The sequence below is a fragment of the Kogia breviceps genome, chromosome 18 (genome assembly GCF_026419965.1).
Source record: "Kogia breviceps isolate mKogBre1 chromosome 18, mKogBre1 haplotype 1, whole genome shotgun sequence".
Lineage (NCBI taxonomy): Eukaryota > Metazoa > Chordata > Mammalia > Artiodactyla > Physeteridae > Kogia > Kogia breviceps.
The window spans coordinates 12,254,328-12,274,284 of NC_081327.1; the positions used below are offsets into that span (position 1 = coordinate 12,254,328).

General features: G+C 49.3%; 1 protein-coding gene across 1 annotated transcript; it reads left to right on the top strand.

Moving 5' to 3' along the window:
- Nucleotides 1–1,100: 1,100 nt before the first annotated feature.
- LOC131745342 (F-box only protein 27-like) lies at nucleotides 1,101–19,532 on the top strand. The gene is given in 8 exon segments (XM_067019666.1): nucleotides 1,101–1,506; nucleotides 1,597–1,708; nucleotides 1,788–1,886; nucleotides 4,369–4,492; nucleotides 4,906–5,058; nucleotides 5,223–5,340; nucleotides 18,264–18,352; nucleotides 19,295–19,532. Coding segments are annotated over 8 exon segments (1,245 nt in total). The 3' UTR covers nucleotides 19,439–19,532.
- The last annotated feature ends 425 nt before the right edge of the window (nucleotides 19,533–19,957 follow it).

Genomic DNA, 19,957 nt, shown 5'->3' on the forward strand with positions numbered 1-19,957 from the left:
AAATAAAGCTATCCCTGTTTTCCTCTAAAATCCCTGTCTCCGTATTTCTGTTCGGCCTCGGTGCACAGGCAAGCCGATATTTCGGCAACAATATGAGGCCTCCCGTCCGGAGGCCTGACTGAATAACAGGAGTTGTTCAGCACCAAGGGCCTTACAGCCTGGTTAGGGACACACCACGGGGCCACTGGGGCGGACGAAGAGCGAGAGACTCTGGATCCTGGCGTTCCTACCCCCTCCCTCTTCTTCGGATTCTGTTTGGTAGTTTCTTCGCGATTTGAATACAGACCAAAGGAGAGGGTGTCTGGAGATTACTGCAGGCGGGGACGGGAGGTGCTGGCCTGTAAATCGCGGCGAAGCAGAGGGAGGAGGGTGCAGGTCAGTGAGAAGGGAGTGGCGCGCAGAGACCAGCAGTTAGAGAGAGGATGGGGCTGCAGGGTGGTGCTGGCTCTTAAGAAGGGAGGGGCGGGGCTTCCCTGGTGGCGCAGTGGTTGAGAGTCCGCCTGCCGATGCAGGAGACACGGGTTCGTGCCCTGGTCCGGGAAGATCCCACATGCCGCGGAGCAACTAAGTCTGTGAGCCATGGCCGCTAGGCCTGCGCGTCCGGAGCCTGTGCTCCGCAACGGGAGAGGCCACAACAGTGAGAGGCCCGCATACCGCAAAAAAAAAAAAAAAAAAAAAGAAGGGAGGGGCGGGTGAATTAAAAGTGGGTGGGGGGAGAGATAAGGGCAAGTGAAGCAAGGTGATGGCCCACCCAGGAGGCGCGCTGGCTGAGATGCAGGGTAGGACTCAGGGGTCCGCGCGGCCCCAGAGCCGGTTGGCTGTCCAGGGCTGTGTTTGGGGCGCATGGTGGAGAGGGGAGGGGAGGGGAGGGGAGGGGAGGGGAGGGGAGGGGAGGGGAGGGGAGGCCGTCAAGGACGGGTTGGGAGTCTGGGGCCTTGAGGACAAGACCGGGGGTGGTGAAGATGGGGAGGCGACCGACGGGGTTTGGGGGGTGACAGTCTTGGGGTGTGGCTGGCGGGGGCGGGGCTGTCACGGCTGCAGGTCCCTGACATTTTGACACTGGCCCTCCCACAGTGGCAGCCGAGCCTTGTGAGGAGACCATGGGTGCCTCGGCTTCCAAGAACTGGCTAGTCGGTGTTTCCGCGCTGGAGCCGGAACCCGAGGAGCCGCTGGGTCTGGGCCAGCTGCCCACGGAGCTGCTGGAGATGGTGCTGAGCCACGTGCCCCCTCACGTGCTGCTCGGGCGCTGCCGCCGGGTGTGCCGGCGCTGGCGCGACCTGGTGGACTGCCAGGCCCTGTGGCTGAGCATCCTGGCCCGGAAACGCGCCGCCCTGTGGCCCGTCCTCCGCACCTGCCTGCCCGCCGCCGCCGACGACCCCAGGCCCTGCGTCCTGGGCCGCTTCTGCGAGCTCTGACCCATAGGACGCAACCTCCTCCGGAACCCCAGGAGCGAAGGGGGGGAGCCCAGGAAAGGGGTCCTCATGGGAGCCTGTGGGAGGGTCTGGAGTTGCATGGCCTCATGGGAAACCCATGGGTTCTCTCCGTGGGCTTGCGGGCTGGCCAGGAACTTGGTCTCAAACCTTTTTTATTGAACAGAAGTCCTCCAGAAATCGATGGTTGTGCAAGGTTGTGGTGTCCTGCCTATGGAGGAAAACTGGGAGGCCATGCCTAGGGCCCCTTTGCAGATCTGCTTCCAGTGTGCCTACAGGTGAATGTTCCTCTTCCCCAAGGGCCAGGGCTGTGGTGAGTACTTGCCTGTTCTCTTGACCTTTCTCCCTCTTTTCTAGGTGGTGTTTGAAAAAGAAGCAAGTGTTGGACCTGGAGAAGGAGGGATTTTGGCCAGAACTCCTGGATAGCGGAAAGATTGAGATTTCTGTCTCTGACTGGTGAGTGTGATGATAAAACAACCCTTTTGCTGAGCGCTGATGTTGGCATGGGTGACCTCATTTAAGCCTCCTAGCAACCCCTTAGGATAAAGCAGGTAGGGAAATGACTTCACCACCGTCAGAGCTTTAGTACCCAGCAGAGTACACTCCCTGAACCCTCTCCTAACCTGCAAAGGGAACTGGATTGGAAGATGTCAGGATGGATCCTATACAGAGGACTTGGGTCCACCTCTGTGAACGAGATGCCCCTTGGTTTAGGAGGAGGCAAGATAGGAGAGTTTGGCCAAGAGGTCAGATTCTGGAGCCAGAACTTCCCAAGTTCAAACCCTGGCTTCCCAGCTTTGAGGCCTTGGGCAAATCACAGTGTCCCTTTGTTTCCCTATCTTTGTAAGATTGGATTATATGTCAGGTACCTAGCCAGTGCTTTGAAGTGTGAGCTGTTTCAGCACCCTTCATGATCCTCGATCCTGTGGGAAAGTGTTTTGAAACATCAAATTGAGAAGTTCAGAAAGGGGAGGTGACTTCCCCTGGCGGCACATCTAGGCCTTGGCAGGACCTGGCATGAGGTTCATACTTGTCAGACTCCAGAGCTTGTGCTCTGTAGTGATGGTCTTGAAACTGGGGTCCATGAAGACTTTCCAAGGGATGCCTGACCCGGCTAATTTTAAATTCTCTAGTCTTTTATATTGCCTGTTCTCAGATTAATCAGCTACAGATCACATCCATGGTGGAAGTATCACTGGTTATTCTTTCCAATTGCTATCTCATAATGCTCTAGTTTTACAGAAAAAGAAAGCCCCTCACTGTGTTGTGTGGTTCCCAGAGGGAAAAACTACTTGAGAGACAGGCAAAGTGACCATTTGAAATTTTGGCCTTACCAAATTAACCTTTTTTTAAAAAATGGTACATTCTCTGCCCAATCTGATAATGAGGCGTGAGGAATTTGGAAACCCAGGTGCTTGTTTATTTATTTATTTATTTATCTATTTATTTATTTATTAGATATTTATTTATTTGGCTGTGCCAGGGCTTAGTTGCAGCACACAGGATCTTCGTTGCTGCGTGCAGGATATTTAGCTGCGGCACCAGGGTCTAGTTCCCTCACCAGGGATTGAACCCAGGCCCCCTGCATTGGGAGTGTAGAGTCTTAACCACTGGACCACCAGGGAAGTCCCTATTTTTTAAAAAAAATTTTTTGGCCACTCCACGCCAAAACATAAACATCCTAGTTCCTTGACCAGGTATGGAACCCGTGCCCTCTGCAGTGGAACCGTGGAGTCCTAACCACTGGACCGCCAGGGAAGTCTCCCAAATTTACTTTGCATCGAGGCACCATAAACTGCCGCCTCTGCAAATCCATCTCATTAGAAGATGTATTTACAATCAACTTCTGTTTTTAACTTAATCCTTTAGCAAACTATTGTAGCCGGCTTGTGTGGCTTTCGGCAATGGTGTACCAGTTGATTGTAATAATCAGTGACTCCCCAGTTTTGCCATACATCACCCAGAAATATCTATAACTCCCAATGCCTGGATCACACTCCATACCAATTAAATAGGAGTGTCTAAAATGAGAGCGCCAGGCATCAACATCTGTGAGAAGTTTAGAGCCAACTACTAAGTTAATGACCACCACAATGTCAAGACCACCTTCCAACTGCCAGGTTGGGAGATTCCCAAAGCCACCCTCAGGCTCCGTAATTGACTAGAAAGACATAGAACTGAATGGCCACGCTTATACAATTAGTTTATTACAGGGAAATGATACAGATTAAAATTAGCCAAGGGGAAGATCACAGGGCAGCATCCAGGGGACACCAGACTTCCACTGCCCTCTCTCCCCCTGTGGAGTCATGACACCGGACTGTCCTGGCCTCCAATGGCGACAGTACGCATGGAATATTGCCAACCAGGGAAGCTCACCTGAGTTTATAGGGGCTTTATCATATGTTTCACCTCAGCCTCCGGGTCAACTGATTGCATGAGGCATCGTAAATCACATTGTTGGTCACATAGGGAGTGTAGAGTGGCTTGCCCCCATTATAGACTATCTATGTGGACGTGGCCAGCCCCTGCCAAATCATATTTGCAGGCTGTCCAGTATGACCCAAGGTCCCCAGGAAAACAAGGTTAGTCCTGTCACACATAACATTCCAAGGGTCCAGAGATTTCATCCCAGAAGCAGAGAGCAAAGACCATACATTTGGACAAGCCTATGGGAGGAGGTACCTTGAAGTGCACGGCTCTAGGTCATTATTTCTGAAACGAATGGGCACGCAGACAAGCTGGGGAGCTTGTGTTTAGTGCAGATGGATTCATTGGGTATACGCAGGGTCCAAGCTGCCAAGTGACCCTGACGGTGCTTGTCCTGGGGACCACATTTTAGATTTGCATACATGCACAGGCCACTCGGGTGAAGCAGGCAGACATCCAAAGAGATGGAGTGGCAAGTCCAGCCTTCAAGCTCTCCCTTCTCCCATAGGTGGACCGGCCGACAAGGCACTGACAATATATATCATCTAATTATCCAACTTCTAGATGCCGACCAGTCCGTCCTGGATCATTTCTCTTCTGTGCCTATGCCCATTCGGCAGTGGAGAAACAGCGTCTCCTTTGAGGATTTAGTGGCTTCATACGAACAGCAGTCATTTTCTCACCTCTCATGGTTTCTTTTTTTTTTTTTTTTTTTTGTGGTATTCGGGCCTCTCACTGTTGTGGCCTCTCCCATTGCGGAGCACAGGCTCCGGACGCACAGGCTCAGCGGCCATGGCTCACGGGCCCAGCCGCTCTGCGGCATGTGGGATCTTCCCGGATCAGGGCACGAACCCGTGTCCCCTGCATCGGCAGGCGGATTCTCAACCACTGCGCCACCAGGGAAGCCCTCTCATGGTTTCTATGAGTAGGGCTCTGCTGGGAATTTCTGGCTCTGGTGGAGACATTGTCACAGCCATCTATGGAAAATACCACCTGCCTGAGGACCTCAACTCAGCTTTTGAGAGGAAGCCTGTGTCATAGTGAGACTTACCTCTTTTCCTCCCTACAGGCCAGCCACGTGTTCTCCAACCTCAAGAAGGGCGTTCGCTTTGTGTCTTTTGAATGCTTCATCTGGGACTTGGAGTTCAGGAATGAGCAGTATGGAGGCTCTGTGATGAATTCCAGTGTCACCGTGCAGGTCTGTCTGTCCTAGTCGAAGGCTGTCCTTGAAAACTACCTGACCGTGCCTCCCAGGAGCTGGGCCCGTTGGCGGGACCATCTCAGTAATCAATGGTTTGTAGCTCCCTGGCTTCCTGGGATCTCCTGGATCCGGTCGAAGTTCCTACTGGGCCCTGTCTTCAGATTCTGGAAGCTACTATAAGAAAGTTCCTCCATCAGATTTACTGGCTGCTGCTGCTCTACGGCAGCCCCTGTTTTACTGAGTGGATACACAGTGATAAGCACAGGGAAATGCTGGATGGTGAGAGGGCTTCTCACCCTCCACCCACACCAGGCCCTGTTTCAGCTCCAGTGCCCTCTACTCTTGTCTCCTAGAAGCTCATTCCTATGGCTGAGAAAATTCCAGCCCCACGGGTGGTGAACTTAACCCTATGGCGTTTCAAGACTGGGACCAGGGGCTTCCCTGGAGGCGCAGTGGTTGGGAGTCCGCCTGCCGATGCAGGGGACACGGGTTCGTGCCCCAGTCCGGGAAGATCCCACGTGCCGCGGAGCGGCTGGGCCCGTGAGCCATGGCCGCTGAGCCTGCGCGTCCGGAGCCTGTGCTCCGCAACGGGAGAGGCCACAGCAGTGAGAGGCCCATGTACCTCAAAAAAAAAAAAAAAGACTGGGACCAGGACTCAGAGATGAAAGTCAAACTACCTCAAAAAAATGTGTGGAGACAGAGGTTTCTGCCCACCCTGTGAACCATGAAGCGGTCCCCTGAGTCCAGCCTTACCCTGAATTGTAAGGTGTATAAAATTATTTTGTTATTTTGAAATTCTTTTCAAACATGGAAAGAATATAAATCAGGAATTTATCTGCCAATCACAGGTAATAAAGGTATTATTTTGCCAATAGTGTCTCATGTCTTTTTTTTTTTTTTTTTTTTTTTTTTTTTTTTTTTTTCCTTTTGTGGTACGTGGGCCTCTCACTGCTGTGGCCTCTCCCGTTGCGGAGCACAGGCTCCGGATGCACAGGCCCAGCGGCCATGGCTCACGGGCCCAGCCACTCCGCGACATGTGGGATCTTCCCGGACCGGGGCACGAACCCGTGTCCCCTGCATTGGCAGGCGGACTCTCAACCACTGCGCCACCAGGGAAGCCCTCTCATGTCTTTTTAATAAAAATACAATGTTACAGCCTTGGTGTCTACTTGGTTCACAGTAAGGATTTGTCCCAGTCGAGGAGGGAAAATTGTACAGAAGACAACACCTACAGAAGGTGTTCTCCATTCGAGAGCATGCAAGTGTTAGCACCCTGTATCCCAAGCCGTAAGGAAATCATGGAGTCAAAGATTATCAGTCAGGGTTAAAAGCATCAGGCAGGTGGTGGATGTGGGTACAGTGTCACAGCGACACCACATTTGGGACGTTCCAGTCATGATAAGGGTGAGAGAGATCCATGCAATAGCGGGATCCGGCTGTCCTCACCCCAGTCCAGGGGTCGTGGCTAACCTCACTGCTGCAGGATCCCTAAGGAGTTCCAGTCTCCGGATGTAGTGCAGATGAAGCTGCCACTGCCTTTGACGTCTCCACCCCGAACTGCCCCACCCACCTGCACTATAAGCATGGGGCACACCCACTGGGGACAGTGCTGTGCCAGTATCATCAGAAGGGGAGTGTGACAGGTTGAAACAGACCGAAGAATCACGACCACATGTAGTGTGTGGTCCTGGAGTAGAGAATGGTTCAGACAATTTAGCTCTGGAGGATATTTTTAGGTCAACTGGAGGAATTTGGATATGAGGAATATGAGACAGGCATTTACAGGAAGGGAAACGTGGAGACAATTGGCTCAAAAAAGAAGCAACCATATAATTTAATTTGGATGAATATATACTTCTGTTTATATTGTACATATGTGCATATATGTAGATATGTATATATATGGCACATTTAAATTATATACATATATATGTATATATATCCTTATATTTGTATTCTGGATTGCATTCTGGATATATATATATATATATATATATATATTCAGACAAATAAGAATATAAGCTAAATTTCTACAGGGTTACTGCAATGGTGCTTAGCATATAGTGGTGAAGATTTTTGTACCTATTGATTTTGCTTACCTGAATTTCTCATTTCCTATGTGTGTGTAGAAATACTATGTTATAGACAAATGTAAAAGCATCCTCCAATGCAATTTCCTCTCCTCCCCAGTTGAAAAAAAAAAAAAAATGGGAGGAAGCCCAGTGCTGTCTTTCCAGGCTGCTGGACCACTTTGAATTCAAACCGTGCGTCTACCTCTGATGTCTATCCCTCCAACTGGTCACATCTGACAGATCTGAGTAGGAGACAGCAGGAGGGGACCCCGGTCACAAATACGTCCAGGTGTTGTCCATGCTAACGAGGTGGATGAACCAGCTTCATGGCAAAACAAACTGTTTGGAACTGACTGCCTCAGGCATTTCCCCTGAAAGCTGCCACTGAGCTGAACCATTTGGACCGGTCTGGAAACCCTGGGGTGGAAGGACCCAGGGCAGGTGGCCACACTGGGGGCTCTGTTAACCCATTCTGCCTGACCAATGCGTGTCCTCCTTGGGGTGCCCTAACAATTACAAATTCTTTGCTTCTAAGGGCACCACGTGTGCCCTCTGGGTTGTTCTTCTCGTGTGTGCGGTGCCCTGACATGCCTCAGCCCTGGAAGGCTTTGAGGTCAGCTTCACCTTCTTGGCCAGAGTGTGCTGTGCCTGAGTTGATGCCTCGGGCCAGGAAAGAAAAGTTCAAACAGAAACTTGAAGGCTAGAAACTTGAGGAAGCCCCCTGATTTTCGGAGACAGACCTTTATGGTTAGTGGGATTTGCTTTACCCGGCTAAATCCAGGACTCCGGGGACTTCCCCGGTGGTCCAGTGGTTAAGAATCCACCTTGCAATGGGGGGGATGCAGGTTGGATCCCTGGCCGGGGAAATAAGATCCCATGTGCCGGGGGGCAACTGAGCCCGTGCGCCGCAACTACTGAGCCCGCACGCTCTTGGAGCCTTCGAGCCACAACTAGAAAGAAGCCAGTGCACCACAACTGCAACTAAGACCCGACACGGTCAAATAAATAAATAATAAATCCAGGACTCTGGAGGGCATAACTGAGGCCAATACTGCAGGTTAACCTCACCCTGTGAGGCTCTACTGATAAGAATTTTGCTGTGAAGACGCCCTGGCCGAGGGTCAATAGAGTGGACTGCAGGACAGAATTATCACAGCAGGCCAGCGACCCCATCTTTAGAAGAGCCTGCTTACGAGGCTGGCTGGCGTCTAGGAGCTTGGTCGAGGTGTTCCCATCATTCTCGAATTGATAAGGATGGCTCACTGAGCTGGAATTGCAAACATGTGCTTTATGCTGAGCACTTTCGTTCTTTCTTGGAGTCTGGAATTTTGGTATATGTCAGCAGATGGCGCCTATGTGAGCAGCCCCCAATAACAACATTGGATGCTTCAACATTACATTTCTTACATGTATCCATATGGATCTGTGTAGCTCTAATCCATTAAAAATTGTTTTTACATGGTTCCTTCAGGAGTTGTTTCCCTGAGACTCTTTATTTTATTGTGATAAAATAAACATAGCATGAACCATTTTTAAGCATACAATTCTGTGGCATTAGGTATATTCACAGTGTTGTATAACCACCACTGTCCATTCCAGAACTTTAAAAAATCATCTCAAATAGATATTTTGTGCCCATTAAACAATAATTCCCCATTCTTCCTCCCCACCCCGAGCCCCTGGTAACCTCTATCCTACTTTCTGTCTCTATAAAATTGCCTATTCCAGGCACCTCATAAAAGTGGAATCTTACAATATTTGTCCTTCTATGTCTGGTCTAATTCATTCAGCTTAACTACTCTATGACATAGCATCTGTCTCCTTGTTGAGGTCGTCTTTTTAATGAAGTCTCATAATTTACTCCAAAATGAACTTGAACATCTTTTCTTGGCATTTGGGCTAATGCGCCTTACTTTTCTGTTGTATAAGAGAATGGAATCTTTTTAAAGAATTATATTTTCTAATTGGTCATTGCTATTATTAGAGGAGTCTTAAGGATATTTTTGTATGTTGATCTTTAATCCAGCAGACTGGCTGAAATTTCGTTTTTGTTCTTTACAGGGAATTTTTCTAATTAACTTGGATATTTTTAAGGTTTCCAGTGGTTTCCTTATATCACGCTGATGCTTCCCTTTTATCTCTAGTTGGTCACAAAGGTTTTGTTATAAATGAGTGTTGAACTCCATCTAATGTTTCATCTCCCTTAGTTTGATAATGTGGTGTGTCACATTAGTAGATTAAAAAAAAATTTTTGATGTGAAATTGTCATAGGTAGGAAAGTGGACTGGTTGCTATGAAAATACCACCCAAATCCCCTCTTCAGGATGGAGGAATTCTTTCCACCAGCTGTCAGGGGTGTTGGCAGCTGACGGCTTAGAGCTGAGCGTGTTTCTGGGCAATGCCCTCAGCTGAAGAGAACCATCTCGCTCAAGCTTATGTCCCTTTCCTAGGGGCAGCCCATATTCCATGTCTGGTCAATGAGGGGACAAAAGCCTGGCTCCAGGGACTTCCCTGGTGGCCCAGTGGGTAAGATTCCGCACTCCCAATGCAGGGGGCCCGGGTTCGATCCCTGGTCGGGGAACTGGATCCCACGTGCCGCAACTAAACATGCCACAACGAAGATCCTGTGCAGCCAAAATAAATTTAAAAAAAAAAAAAAAAGGCCTGGCTCCATGCCTCAATTAGGGACAACCCAGAAGGCCATCCCACTCCAGTTTCCCTGTAGGATGGACTGAGGCCCTGCTGCAACCATGTCAACTTCTCCCTGTGCCTTTCCTGCCTCCTCGCTTCCTTATAAATGTTGCCCTAGAGAGCTCGTCCCAGAAACCAGCTGTTTGGGCTGCAAATCTCTACCTCAAAGTCTGTTTCCTAGGAAACTCTATGTGTCAAAAAAGTGGATGTTATGTGTGTTTATTTATTTATTTATTTATTTATCTATGGCTGTGTTGGGTCTTCGTTGTTGCACGCAGGCTTTCTCTAGTTGAGGCAAGCAGGGGCGACTCTTCGTAGCTGTGCACGTGCTTCTCATTGCGGTGGCTTCTCTCGTTGCGGAGCACCGGCTCTAGGCGCGCGGGCTTCAGTAGTGGCTCGAGGGCTCCAGAGCGCAGGCTCAGTAGTTGTGGCGCACAGGCTTAGTTGCTCTGTGTCATGTGGGATCATCCTGGACCAGGGCTCGAACCCGTGTCCACTGCATTGGCGGGTGGAATTCTTAACCACTGTGCCACCAGGGAAGTCCCATGTGTGTTTATTTTTAAACAAAAATAAAATAAATATTTATGTGTCCACCAACTAAGTTCTGGAATAGAACATTGACAGTGCCTTAGAGGCTCCTTGTGGGTCCTTCCCTGTCTTTCCCCTTCCAGCTTACTCAGAGATCATCAACATCTTGATTTTTGGTAATAATCGCTTGGTGTGTGTGTGTGTGTGTGTGTGTGTGTGTGTGTGTGTGTGTGTGTGTGTGTGAGTGTGTGTGTTTAGTGTTTTGTATCTATATATTTCATATATATATATATATATTTTTGCTTTTGAATTATACAGCATGTATTCTGTGACCTGCTTCTTTCATTCAGCATCGAAGTGAGATTCACCCATTTTGATGAAATAGCTATCGCTTGTTAATTTTGTTCATTATGTGAATGAACTATAATATGTGCATCTGTTCCACTCTTGACGGACATGCGTGTTGTCTCCAGTTTGGGGACTATTATTACTCACTGCTGCAACGAACATTCTCGTACATGCCTCTGGGGTCATGGGCACAAGTGTCTCTAGGGCAGGTTTTCTCAACCTCAGCACTACTGCCATTTTGGCCTGGATAATCCTTGGCCGTAAGGGGCTGTCCTGGGGTTCGTAGGACACTTAGCAGCATCCTTATTTTAATATTTAAACAATCATTAAAAATTTCAATCCGGGACTTCCCTGGTGGTCCAGTGGTTAAGAATCCACCTACCAATGCAGGGGGCATGGGTTCGAGCCCTGGTCTGGGAACTAAGATCCCACATGCTATGGGGCAACTAAGCCCACGCGCTCTGGAGCGCTTCAAAATACATGCAAAATCAGCCCCATCTCTGCTGCCACCTGGCTCTGGTCCCAGGCAGTATTACCTCTCACCTCAGTTATGATTCATCTAGTTTGGAGACAGCAGGACCCAGGAAGGCGCTCCGCACATAGTAGGTGCTGCATGCAGTAGGTGCTCATGTCTAGGCTGACTGATTTGCCTCCCCACCTCCTCTCGGCTGGGCTGTGAATTCACTTGGCCAGTGTCCTGCCATCCTTCCACTGTCCCCCTCCAGCAGCCCCCCAAGAGCCTGATCTCTGATCTTCCTCCATGTCGACCCCTTGCATCCCCTCCTCCAGGCCATGGGGCCTCTGGGGTTTTTAAGAATTTGAACCTAGGGAATTCCCTGGCGGTCCAGTGGTTAGGACTCGGCGTTTTCACTGCCGTGGCCCCGGTTCAATCCCTGGTCAGGGAACTAAGATCCCGCAAGTCACATGGCGCCGCCAAAACAAAAACAAAAGCAAAAACAATTTGAGCTCAGCTGCTCCCCCCACACTCATGGTGGTTAATTCCAGGCTGCTTGTGCCCTTGCCGCACTCCCATTCCATTGACATAATAGTGAGAGTTGATCCATCCCAGGGACAATCTCCAAATCTCTGATCTCCAATCCCTGTGGGACCTTCTAAGACATCCCTGTTCATCTCCGGATCACAGCCCTGACTTCAGCCTGGCCAGGAGCAGAGCCAGGCAAAGGGATGCTACACGATGCCTTTAACACCCTGGGCATAACTCTCTCCAGGGGTTATGGCCAGGCCCAGCAGTGAGACTTAGGAAAGGATGCAGAATAGAGCTGGGCAGTCAGCAGACCAGCTGATGCCAATCCAGATGTGAACAGCCCCGCTAGTGCCGCAGATTTCCTCTGATTTCTCTGGCTGTGAAATGGTGGCATGAGACCCATGTTTTGCTCAGTAGGCTAATGATTCCTAGGACATGCTCCTCTGGGCACACTGAAAACAAAAATATAAGGAAAGGGTGACATTATACTGAAATCTGAGATGATTTACCACTTTTTTAGCATACGTCACCGCCTTTTTGCTCATTTCCATTGTGCCATGACAGTCGCTGCTTGACGGTGTAGGGACAAGAAAACTCCCCCACCTGACATGGAGGAGGAGCTGATGATGGAAGCTCACCATCTACTCAAGAATGAGGAAGAAGTCTTCTCCCCGTCTCCACTTTTCCTTTGATTATAAAACTGTAGCCCACTAAGTTCTCCAGGCGTGGCACTCCCTTGCCCACCGGCTTGTAGGCCTCACAAGCGTCCTATACTAATAGTGTAAACTCTTTTCTCACCTGTCACTCTGCCCTCTCCCTGAAGTCTCTCTGCCGGGAGACAGAGGAACCTACGCTCTACTAAGTACAGAGACGTGTTCTATGGGTTTCGGAGTGCCCGCGATGAGTGAGCGCTGGGGTAACTGGGGCTGGTGACGATTTCCTAGGTTGTGGGAGGCCTGGAGCTCAGAAGACTGGCTCTGGGGAAGCTAAGGTCAGTCCTTGAGGTATAGGGCAATCCGAAGAAACTGTAGAGGGCCAAGGGCAGAGGTCAAGAGAGAAATGGGTCTTGGCCCCGGGGCTGGGTCTCCTCGCCGCCGGCCTCGCGGCCGCTGGGCCCTCCTCCCGGAGCCTACAGCCTCCCAGACCCCGCCCCTCCCTCGCTCCGGCTTCGCGCAGCCGCCCGCGCGAGAGGACCGACTGCCCTGAGCGCGGGCCCCGGGGCTCCCTGGGCGGGGCCGTTCCCGCGGAGGCCCCCGACTGCCTCTCAGAGCAGGGTGGGGAAGGGGATCCTAGCCCGCCGCCGCCTCCGAGCAGGCCGCCAGCTGAGCGCCGGGACAGGTAGGGACCCAGGTCGGGACCGGTGTCCCGTCCCCACTCGCGGCTGAGGCGCCCCGGGAAGGATTTCCGCCCCAGGCCGTGCCCGGAGGGGCGTGTCCCGAGGGTCCTGCGCCCTAGTGCCCCTTCCCGGCCTGCCCCAGCCAGCTTCTGCCCCTTTAGGTCCAGAGTTACACAGTCGCACGTTTGAAAGCCCCAGATCGTTCGGAAAGGGCTTTGCTAAAAGCAGCCCTCTAAAGCCCTCGCCTCTCCGCTCGGCTGCTGGCCCGCGGAGGCCACCATTAAATAAATCCCCCCCCCCCCCGAAACGTACCCGACCAACACGTGTTCGCAGCAGCTGGTGAAAGGCCAGACCACTTTTTACCAATTCTGTTTTTTGTTTCCTCTGACTGACGGAAAAATCTGTGAATCAGAAGATCTTAGAGCGCCGTTTCTCGATTTAGCAACTTGGGCACAGTATGTTTTTAGCTGCGGCCGCTCCACCCAATTTAAATTTTGTTCTAAGTTAACTTCGCAATGTTCAGTAATATTTGTTAACGCTCCGTATCTTGAGCCTTCAACTTTAGACAGCAGCTGTTTACCCCCTATTTTGAATATTACCAATATTCAAATTTACAATATTACCAAACTACTTTTAAAATAAATAATAACAATTTTTTAAATGTCCCAGTAACACAAGAACAAAAGACAAACAGGACACAGCTTTGCTATCAAAGCTTTATCAATCGTTTAAACAGCGCGCCCTCCCCCGAAGCCAATTTTAAAACTTTGTAATTAAATTACTTTTCAGAAATGGCAAAAGTAACTTGTGATCCGTGGTGCACGGTTTTAAACCTTTCTCTGCTTTTTATTACTCCGGTAGTTACTTCCAAATTTTTAAAGCAAATTCTTCCATTGTTATTTCTTAGTTTATCAACTTTGAGACAATGTCTGTTAATCCTTTGCTAAAAACAGATGGAGACAGCTTTCATCATCTCCACGGTTTCCCTCCTTCCTGTATAATTATGACATTCCTTTTAGTTTCTCTATTGGCACTTTTGTAACATGAAATAATTTTTGTAAACTTTTGTTTTCTTGTTCCATTAAATATATCTATATATAACTATATATATATTTGTTATATGTATATGTATATAATCTGTTGACTCCCATTTTTGTATGGCCTGGCTGAGGAATCTACTTTAAAATATATATATATTTTAAAATTTATTTGTTTGGTTGCACTGGGTCTTAGTTGTGGCTCGTGAGCTCCTTAGTTGTGGCATGTGAACTCTTAGTTGAGGCATGCATGTGGGATCTAGTTCCCTGACCAGGGATTGAACCCGGCCCCCTGCATTGGGAGCGTGGAGTCTTAACCACTGTGCCACCAGGGAAGTCCCTAAGATTTTTTTTTTTTTTTTTTTTGCAGTATGCGGGCCACAGGCTCCTGACGCGCAGGCTCAGCGGCCATGGCTCATGGGCCCAGCCGCCCCTCAGCATGTGGGATCTTCCCGGACTGGGGCACGAACCCGTGTCCCCTGCATTGGCAGGCGGACTCTCAACCACTGTGCCACCAGGGAAGCCCCCTGAGATATTTTTAACAAAGTTTTTATACTTATTTAAATGCTAATTTTTCAATCCAGTCAAGTTATACATATGGTTCACAAATCAAATAGAAAAGAGTCTGCCTTATTTTTTTCCTATGATAAAAGAAATATAATCTCTTTAAGAAAAATGGAAAAGGCAGGGGCAGTGTTTTAGATTGAAAGGGATTAGAGAGACATGAGCACCCCAGCAGTGTGTGAGCCCCATCTTTGTTAGGAAGATACAGCTCCAGAAGACCTTGGGACAATGGGAAAAAGTGTTCATGGAGTGAAGATTAGACGGTAGAATGGATTTCTCTTAGTGGGTTAAGTGTTAGTATAGACTTATAGAGGGTCCTTATTCTTTCTTAGAAGATGCATGTTTAATAGTTCATCAAAAGAGACGCTGTAAATCAACTATACTCCAATAAAAAATAATTAAAAAAACAAACAAAACCCCCTGTGGATCCCTGCAGTTACCCAAAATCATCTTGCCTTGGCAACAGTAGCTGGTCCTCTGTAGTCACAACAAACCAAGATAGAAAATGTAAAATGCAATTCAAATAAAATGCCACGTGGTTCAAGACCATCAAAAAAAAAAAAAACTGGAACACATTGAGATATTCGTTTTAACAATTTTTTTTTACTTTTCTGTATGGTGACATTTTTATGGTAAAATTTGACATAAATAAAGTAAGACAGTATAGAAACTCAGAGATGAAGACGTGCACAGTGGCACAAGCCCTGGAGTCCTCCAGCCCGAGGTTCAAATCCCCGACCTGCCACCTTGCTTGTCAGGCGACCTTGGGTCAGTTGCTTCCCTCCTCCAAGCCTCAGTTTCCCCAGCTGAAAAATAGCGCCTGCCTCATGGGGTTGTTGTTGAGCCTTCTGTGAGATTTTGTAAAGCACTTTCCACATGCCTAGAGCAGTTAGTGTGCAGTTAACATTAGCTGTTAGTATTTTGTGAAGCATTTTTCTTAACTACCATGGTCTGCTCACCTGGGAATAACTATTCATAACATCATCACAGCTCTTGGGCCCTTCCTTCTACTCCTTATTTTTTCCGGAGATAGATTTTGAACTTGCCATTTTCTTCTTTTTTTAATTAAATTTATTTACTTTTGCCTGCGTTGGGTCTTCACTGCTGCACATGGGCTTTCTCTAGTTGTGGCGAGTGGGCGCTACTCTTCATTGTGGTGTGCGGGCTTCTTATTGCAGTGGCTTCTCTTGTTTCAGAGCACGGGCTCTAGGCGCGTGGGCTTCGGTAGTTGTAGCTCGCGGGCTCTAGAGCTCAGGCTCAGCAGTTGTGGCGCACGGGCTTATTTGCTCTGCGGCATGTGGGATCTTCCCAGACCGGGGCTCGAATCCGTGTCCCCTGCATTGGTAGGCGGATTCTTAACCACTGCGCCACCAGGGAAGTCCCAAACTTGCCGTTTTCTTTTGCCTTTTAAAAATTCACTGAATGGCTCTGACCTTGCCATTGGTGCAGTTTCGTGTCCTGCTGTGTTTCGTTACTCCCTAAGCACGGATCCCCTTAGCCCACATTCCTCCAGTCATGGTTTCAATGGCTGCGTGATTCTGACATAAGGAGGTGCAGCCACAGACTCCAGTCCCATAGATGGACTTAAGTGCTAATCATAGTCACAACATTCACAATGGCAGCTAACACTTGTAGAGGGCCAGGCCTTGATCTCACTGAATTTCCCCATCACCATGAGAAATGAGAGTTACTACAAGTCCACAGTGTCTTAGCCAAAACTTTTGAGGCCCAATGCACTTGGGAAATGAATATGAGGCAAACCATAAGGAACCATCCTGTACATTCGGTAAGATTCCTAGTGGGGCTGGCGAGTAATCAAACACACTGATATTTCTTCAGTGAAATGCAAATTCATATCATAAATAAAACCTTCCATCAGTTGCAGGCAGCTCTGCCACCAAATGGGTCTGTGAAAGACTTGGTTTGCAGAGCTTTTGGATTTAGGGATTGTGGACAGGAGATGTGGACCTGCACATTTCACCTTTTCCAGAGGGGAAATCTACGCTTAGAGATGGAAAGCTATATGCCCAAATTCACGAAGAAGTTTGAATCAGGGCTGGGGCTAACCCGGGGCTGACTGGATGTGGAGCTGGCAACATTTCACCTCTCCCCAGTGCCACCTCCTCTGCAGGCTGTCACCAGCAGTTCCCCCAAACAGTGTCCCCGGCTAGCCCTGTGATGCCCCAGAAATGTCAGTGCTGCCTCCAGGGAATGAGATGATGCACGTAGTGAATTTCTCAGGATGCCTTACACAAAGAGAGCGTCGACAAATGTGAACTATTATTTGCACTAAGATGCAGTGTGACTGTTTCCTTCTTTGACTTAAATAATCATGGGGTTCACTGATAGCACTAGTAGTTGTTAAATGGCGAAACAGAACACTCATACGGAAAAGTACATAAAATATACATGTACAGTTAACAAATAATTATAAAGTATATAACCAGCACCCAGGTCAACAGGGAGAACATTACCAGCCCCCAGGTGCCCCTCTGGTTAGTAGCCCTCTCCGTCCCCGCAGAGGGAACCAGCGTCCCGACTTTTACAATGCTCGTCTCCCTGCTTGGTTTTTTTTAATATGGTGTTAGTATCTTTTAATATGTGTGTGCATCCATAAGTAGTATTGATTAGTTTAGCTCGTTTGTAAACTTTCTAAGAGTAGAACCACTGGTGTGAGTATATAATTTATCATCTAAACCAGGGAATTTTGGAAGTGATAGGGGTCACTATCAACAATGACCCTAATTCCCCGGGGACACTAGGTGTGGACAGGACTGCCCCAGGCCACCCAGCTGTCTGGCTGTCCTGGCACTCGCACTCTGGGTGACTTGTCGTGTCTGGCAACTTCACCCAGAATTATGCTTTCGAGGTCCATTTGTGTTGTTGTGTTTACTTGCCGTTAACTCTTTTTTATCGCTACTTAGTATCCCATTCTGCGACTGCCTTAATTTGTTTATACACCCTACAGCGGGTGGGCACCTGAGTCGTTTCCAGGCTGGAGCCCTTAGGGGCAATGCTGTCGTGAATATCCTAGTATGCGTTTCCCGGCTCTGGGGTCGAATTGCTGGGTCATGGAGAAGGCAAATTTCTAACTTCCGTAAAAAAATGCCTTGGGACTTCCCTGGTGGCGCAGTGGTTAAGAATCCGCCTGCCAACACAGGGGACACAGTCCGAGCCCTGGTCTGGGAAGATCCCACATGCCGTGGAGCAACTAAGCCCATGAGCCACGACTACTGAGCCTGCAGTCTACAGCCCGCACACCCGTGCTCCGCAGCGAGAGAAGCCACTGCAATGAGAAGCCCGAGCACTGCAACAAAGAGTAGCCCTCGGGCTTCCCTGGTGGCGCAGTGGTTGAGAATCCGCCTGCCGATGCAGGAGACACGGGTTCGTGCCCCGGTCCGGGAAGATCCCACATGCCGCGGAGCGACTAAGCCCGTGAGCCATGGCCGCTGAGCCTGCGCGTCCGGAGCCTGTGCTCCGCAACGGGAGAGGCCACAACAAGAGTAGCCCTCGCTCACCGCAACTAGAGAAAGCCCACGTGCAGCAACAAAGAGCCAACACGGCCAAAAATAATAAATAAATAAAATAAATGTATTTTTTTAAAAAGGTGAGTCAGACCATGGATCTCACCTGCTTGTAACCCTTCCGTGGCTACATCTCAGAGCAAAAGCCAACATCCTATCATGCAGCTATAAGAAGGAATGAAGTACAGATTCACACTTCAACATGGGTAAGCCCTGGAAACTGTGCTAAGTGAAAGAGGCCATACACAAAAGGCCACATATTGTATGATTGCATTTATATGAAATTTCCAGAATAAGCAAAGCCATAGAGACAGAAAGCAGACAGATTAGTGGTTGCCAGAGGATAGGGGGAGGGAGGAATTGGAAGTGACAACTAATGGATTCAAGGTTTTTTTCCTGGGGTGATGAAAATGTTCCAGAATTAGATAGTGGTGATGATTGCATAACATTATGAATACACACACACACACACACACACACACCACTGAATTGTAGTTTTAAAGGGTACATTTTATGTTAGGTGAATTTTAGCTCAATTTAAAAAATTAAAGAAGATTAAAAAGCCAGAAGCCAGGGACTTCCCTGGCAGTCCAGTGGTTAAGACTCCACGCTTCCACTGCAGGGGGCATGGGTTCAATCCCTGGTCAGGGGAACCAAGATCCCACATGCCAAGTGGTGTGGCCAAAAAAAAAAAGCCAGAAGCCAAAGTCCTTCTGTGGCCTGTCTCAAAGGCTCCACAGGATCTGCCCGCTACCTCCGTGACCCCATCTCTTACTTCTCCCCTCACTCTGCTCCAGGCACACTGCCACCTCAGGGCCTTTGCACTGACTGTTCCTGTCTGGAACACTCCAGATCCCCACTTGACTCCCCCGCCCCATCAGGTCTCTGTCATCTCAGTGGGGCCCTTGCTTTACAATCCCACTCTCCTGCAGTATTTCCTCCGCCCTTTCCCCCATCTGTCTTCAGCGTCACAGTCTAGACTCTCAGCTTCGCCAGGATACGATCTTTTGGCTGCTTTCTTCACAGCTATATCCCCAGCACCTGGAGTAGGGCCAGGTACCTACTTGGTGTTAGGGAATATCTGTTGAGGTTGTGGAGGAAGAGAAGTCCATGAAGCCTCACTCCGTCACTCTCCTTCCCTGCCACAGGTCTCCCACGTCTTTACCAACTTTGGCAAGGGCATCCGCTACGTGTCTTTTGAGCAGTATGGAAGAGACACACGTTCCTGGGTGGGGCGCTATGGCGCCCTTGTGACCCACTCCAGCGTGAGGGTCAGGATCCGCCTGTCCTAGCTAAGCGGCCTGATCCAGCCTTCCGGGACAGACTGCCATCTGCCAGACACCGTCATCAGTCAAGGTCGGCTCTGCAGCCAGGAGCCGGAGGATGCCCGGGGACAGTGGGGGTCCCGTGTAGCCTGTTCCCGGAATGTTTCCGGTGAACCCCACTTGCTGCTGCTTCAGCGTGGTGGCCCCCATGCGATTCGAGAAACCAGGGATCCAACCAGGTTGGTCACTTTGCTTCCCCAGCTTCCCAGGGGGAGTGTCAAAGAGTAACTAAGAGACCTGTACTTGCAAATTTTTTTCTCACATGTGTGGAGATCAGTTGACAGACTGAGTGAAAAAACAAAGGCCAAACCAGGATTTCAAATAGAGGAAAGCTGCTGACAATCTTGGACAAGGACTCTTACCAGCATGTTTTGGGAGCAAGGTGATTGCCGGCAGGGAGCAGAGATCCTTGAGGGGACCGACAGCAGCCTCAAAGGGAACTCTTCCTGTTGTTTTAGGGAGTCTCTGGGATTCGGCAGTGGGGTC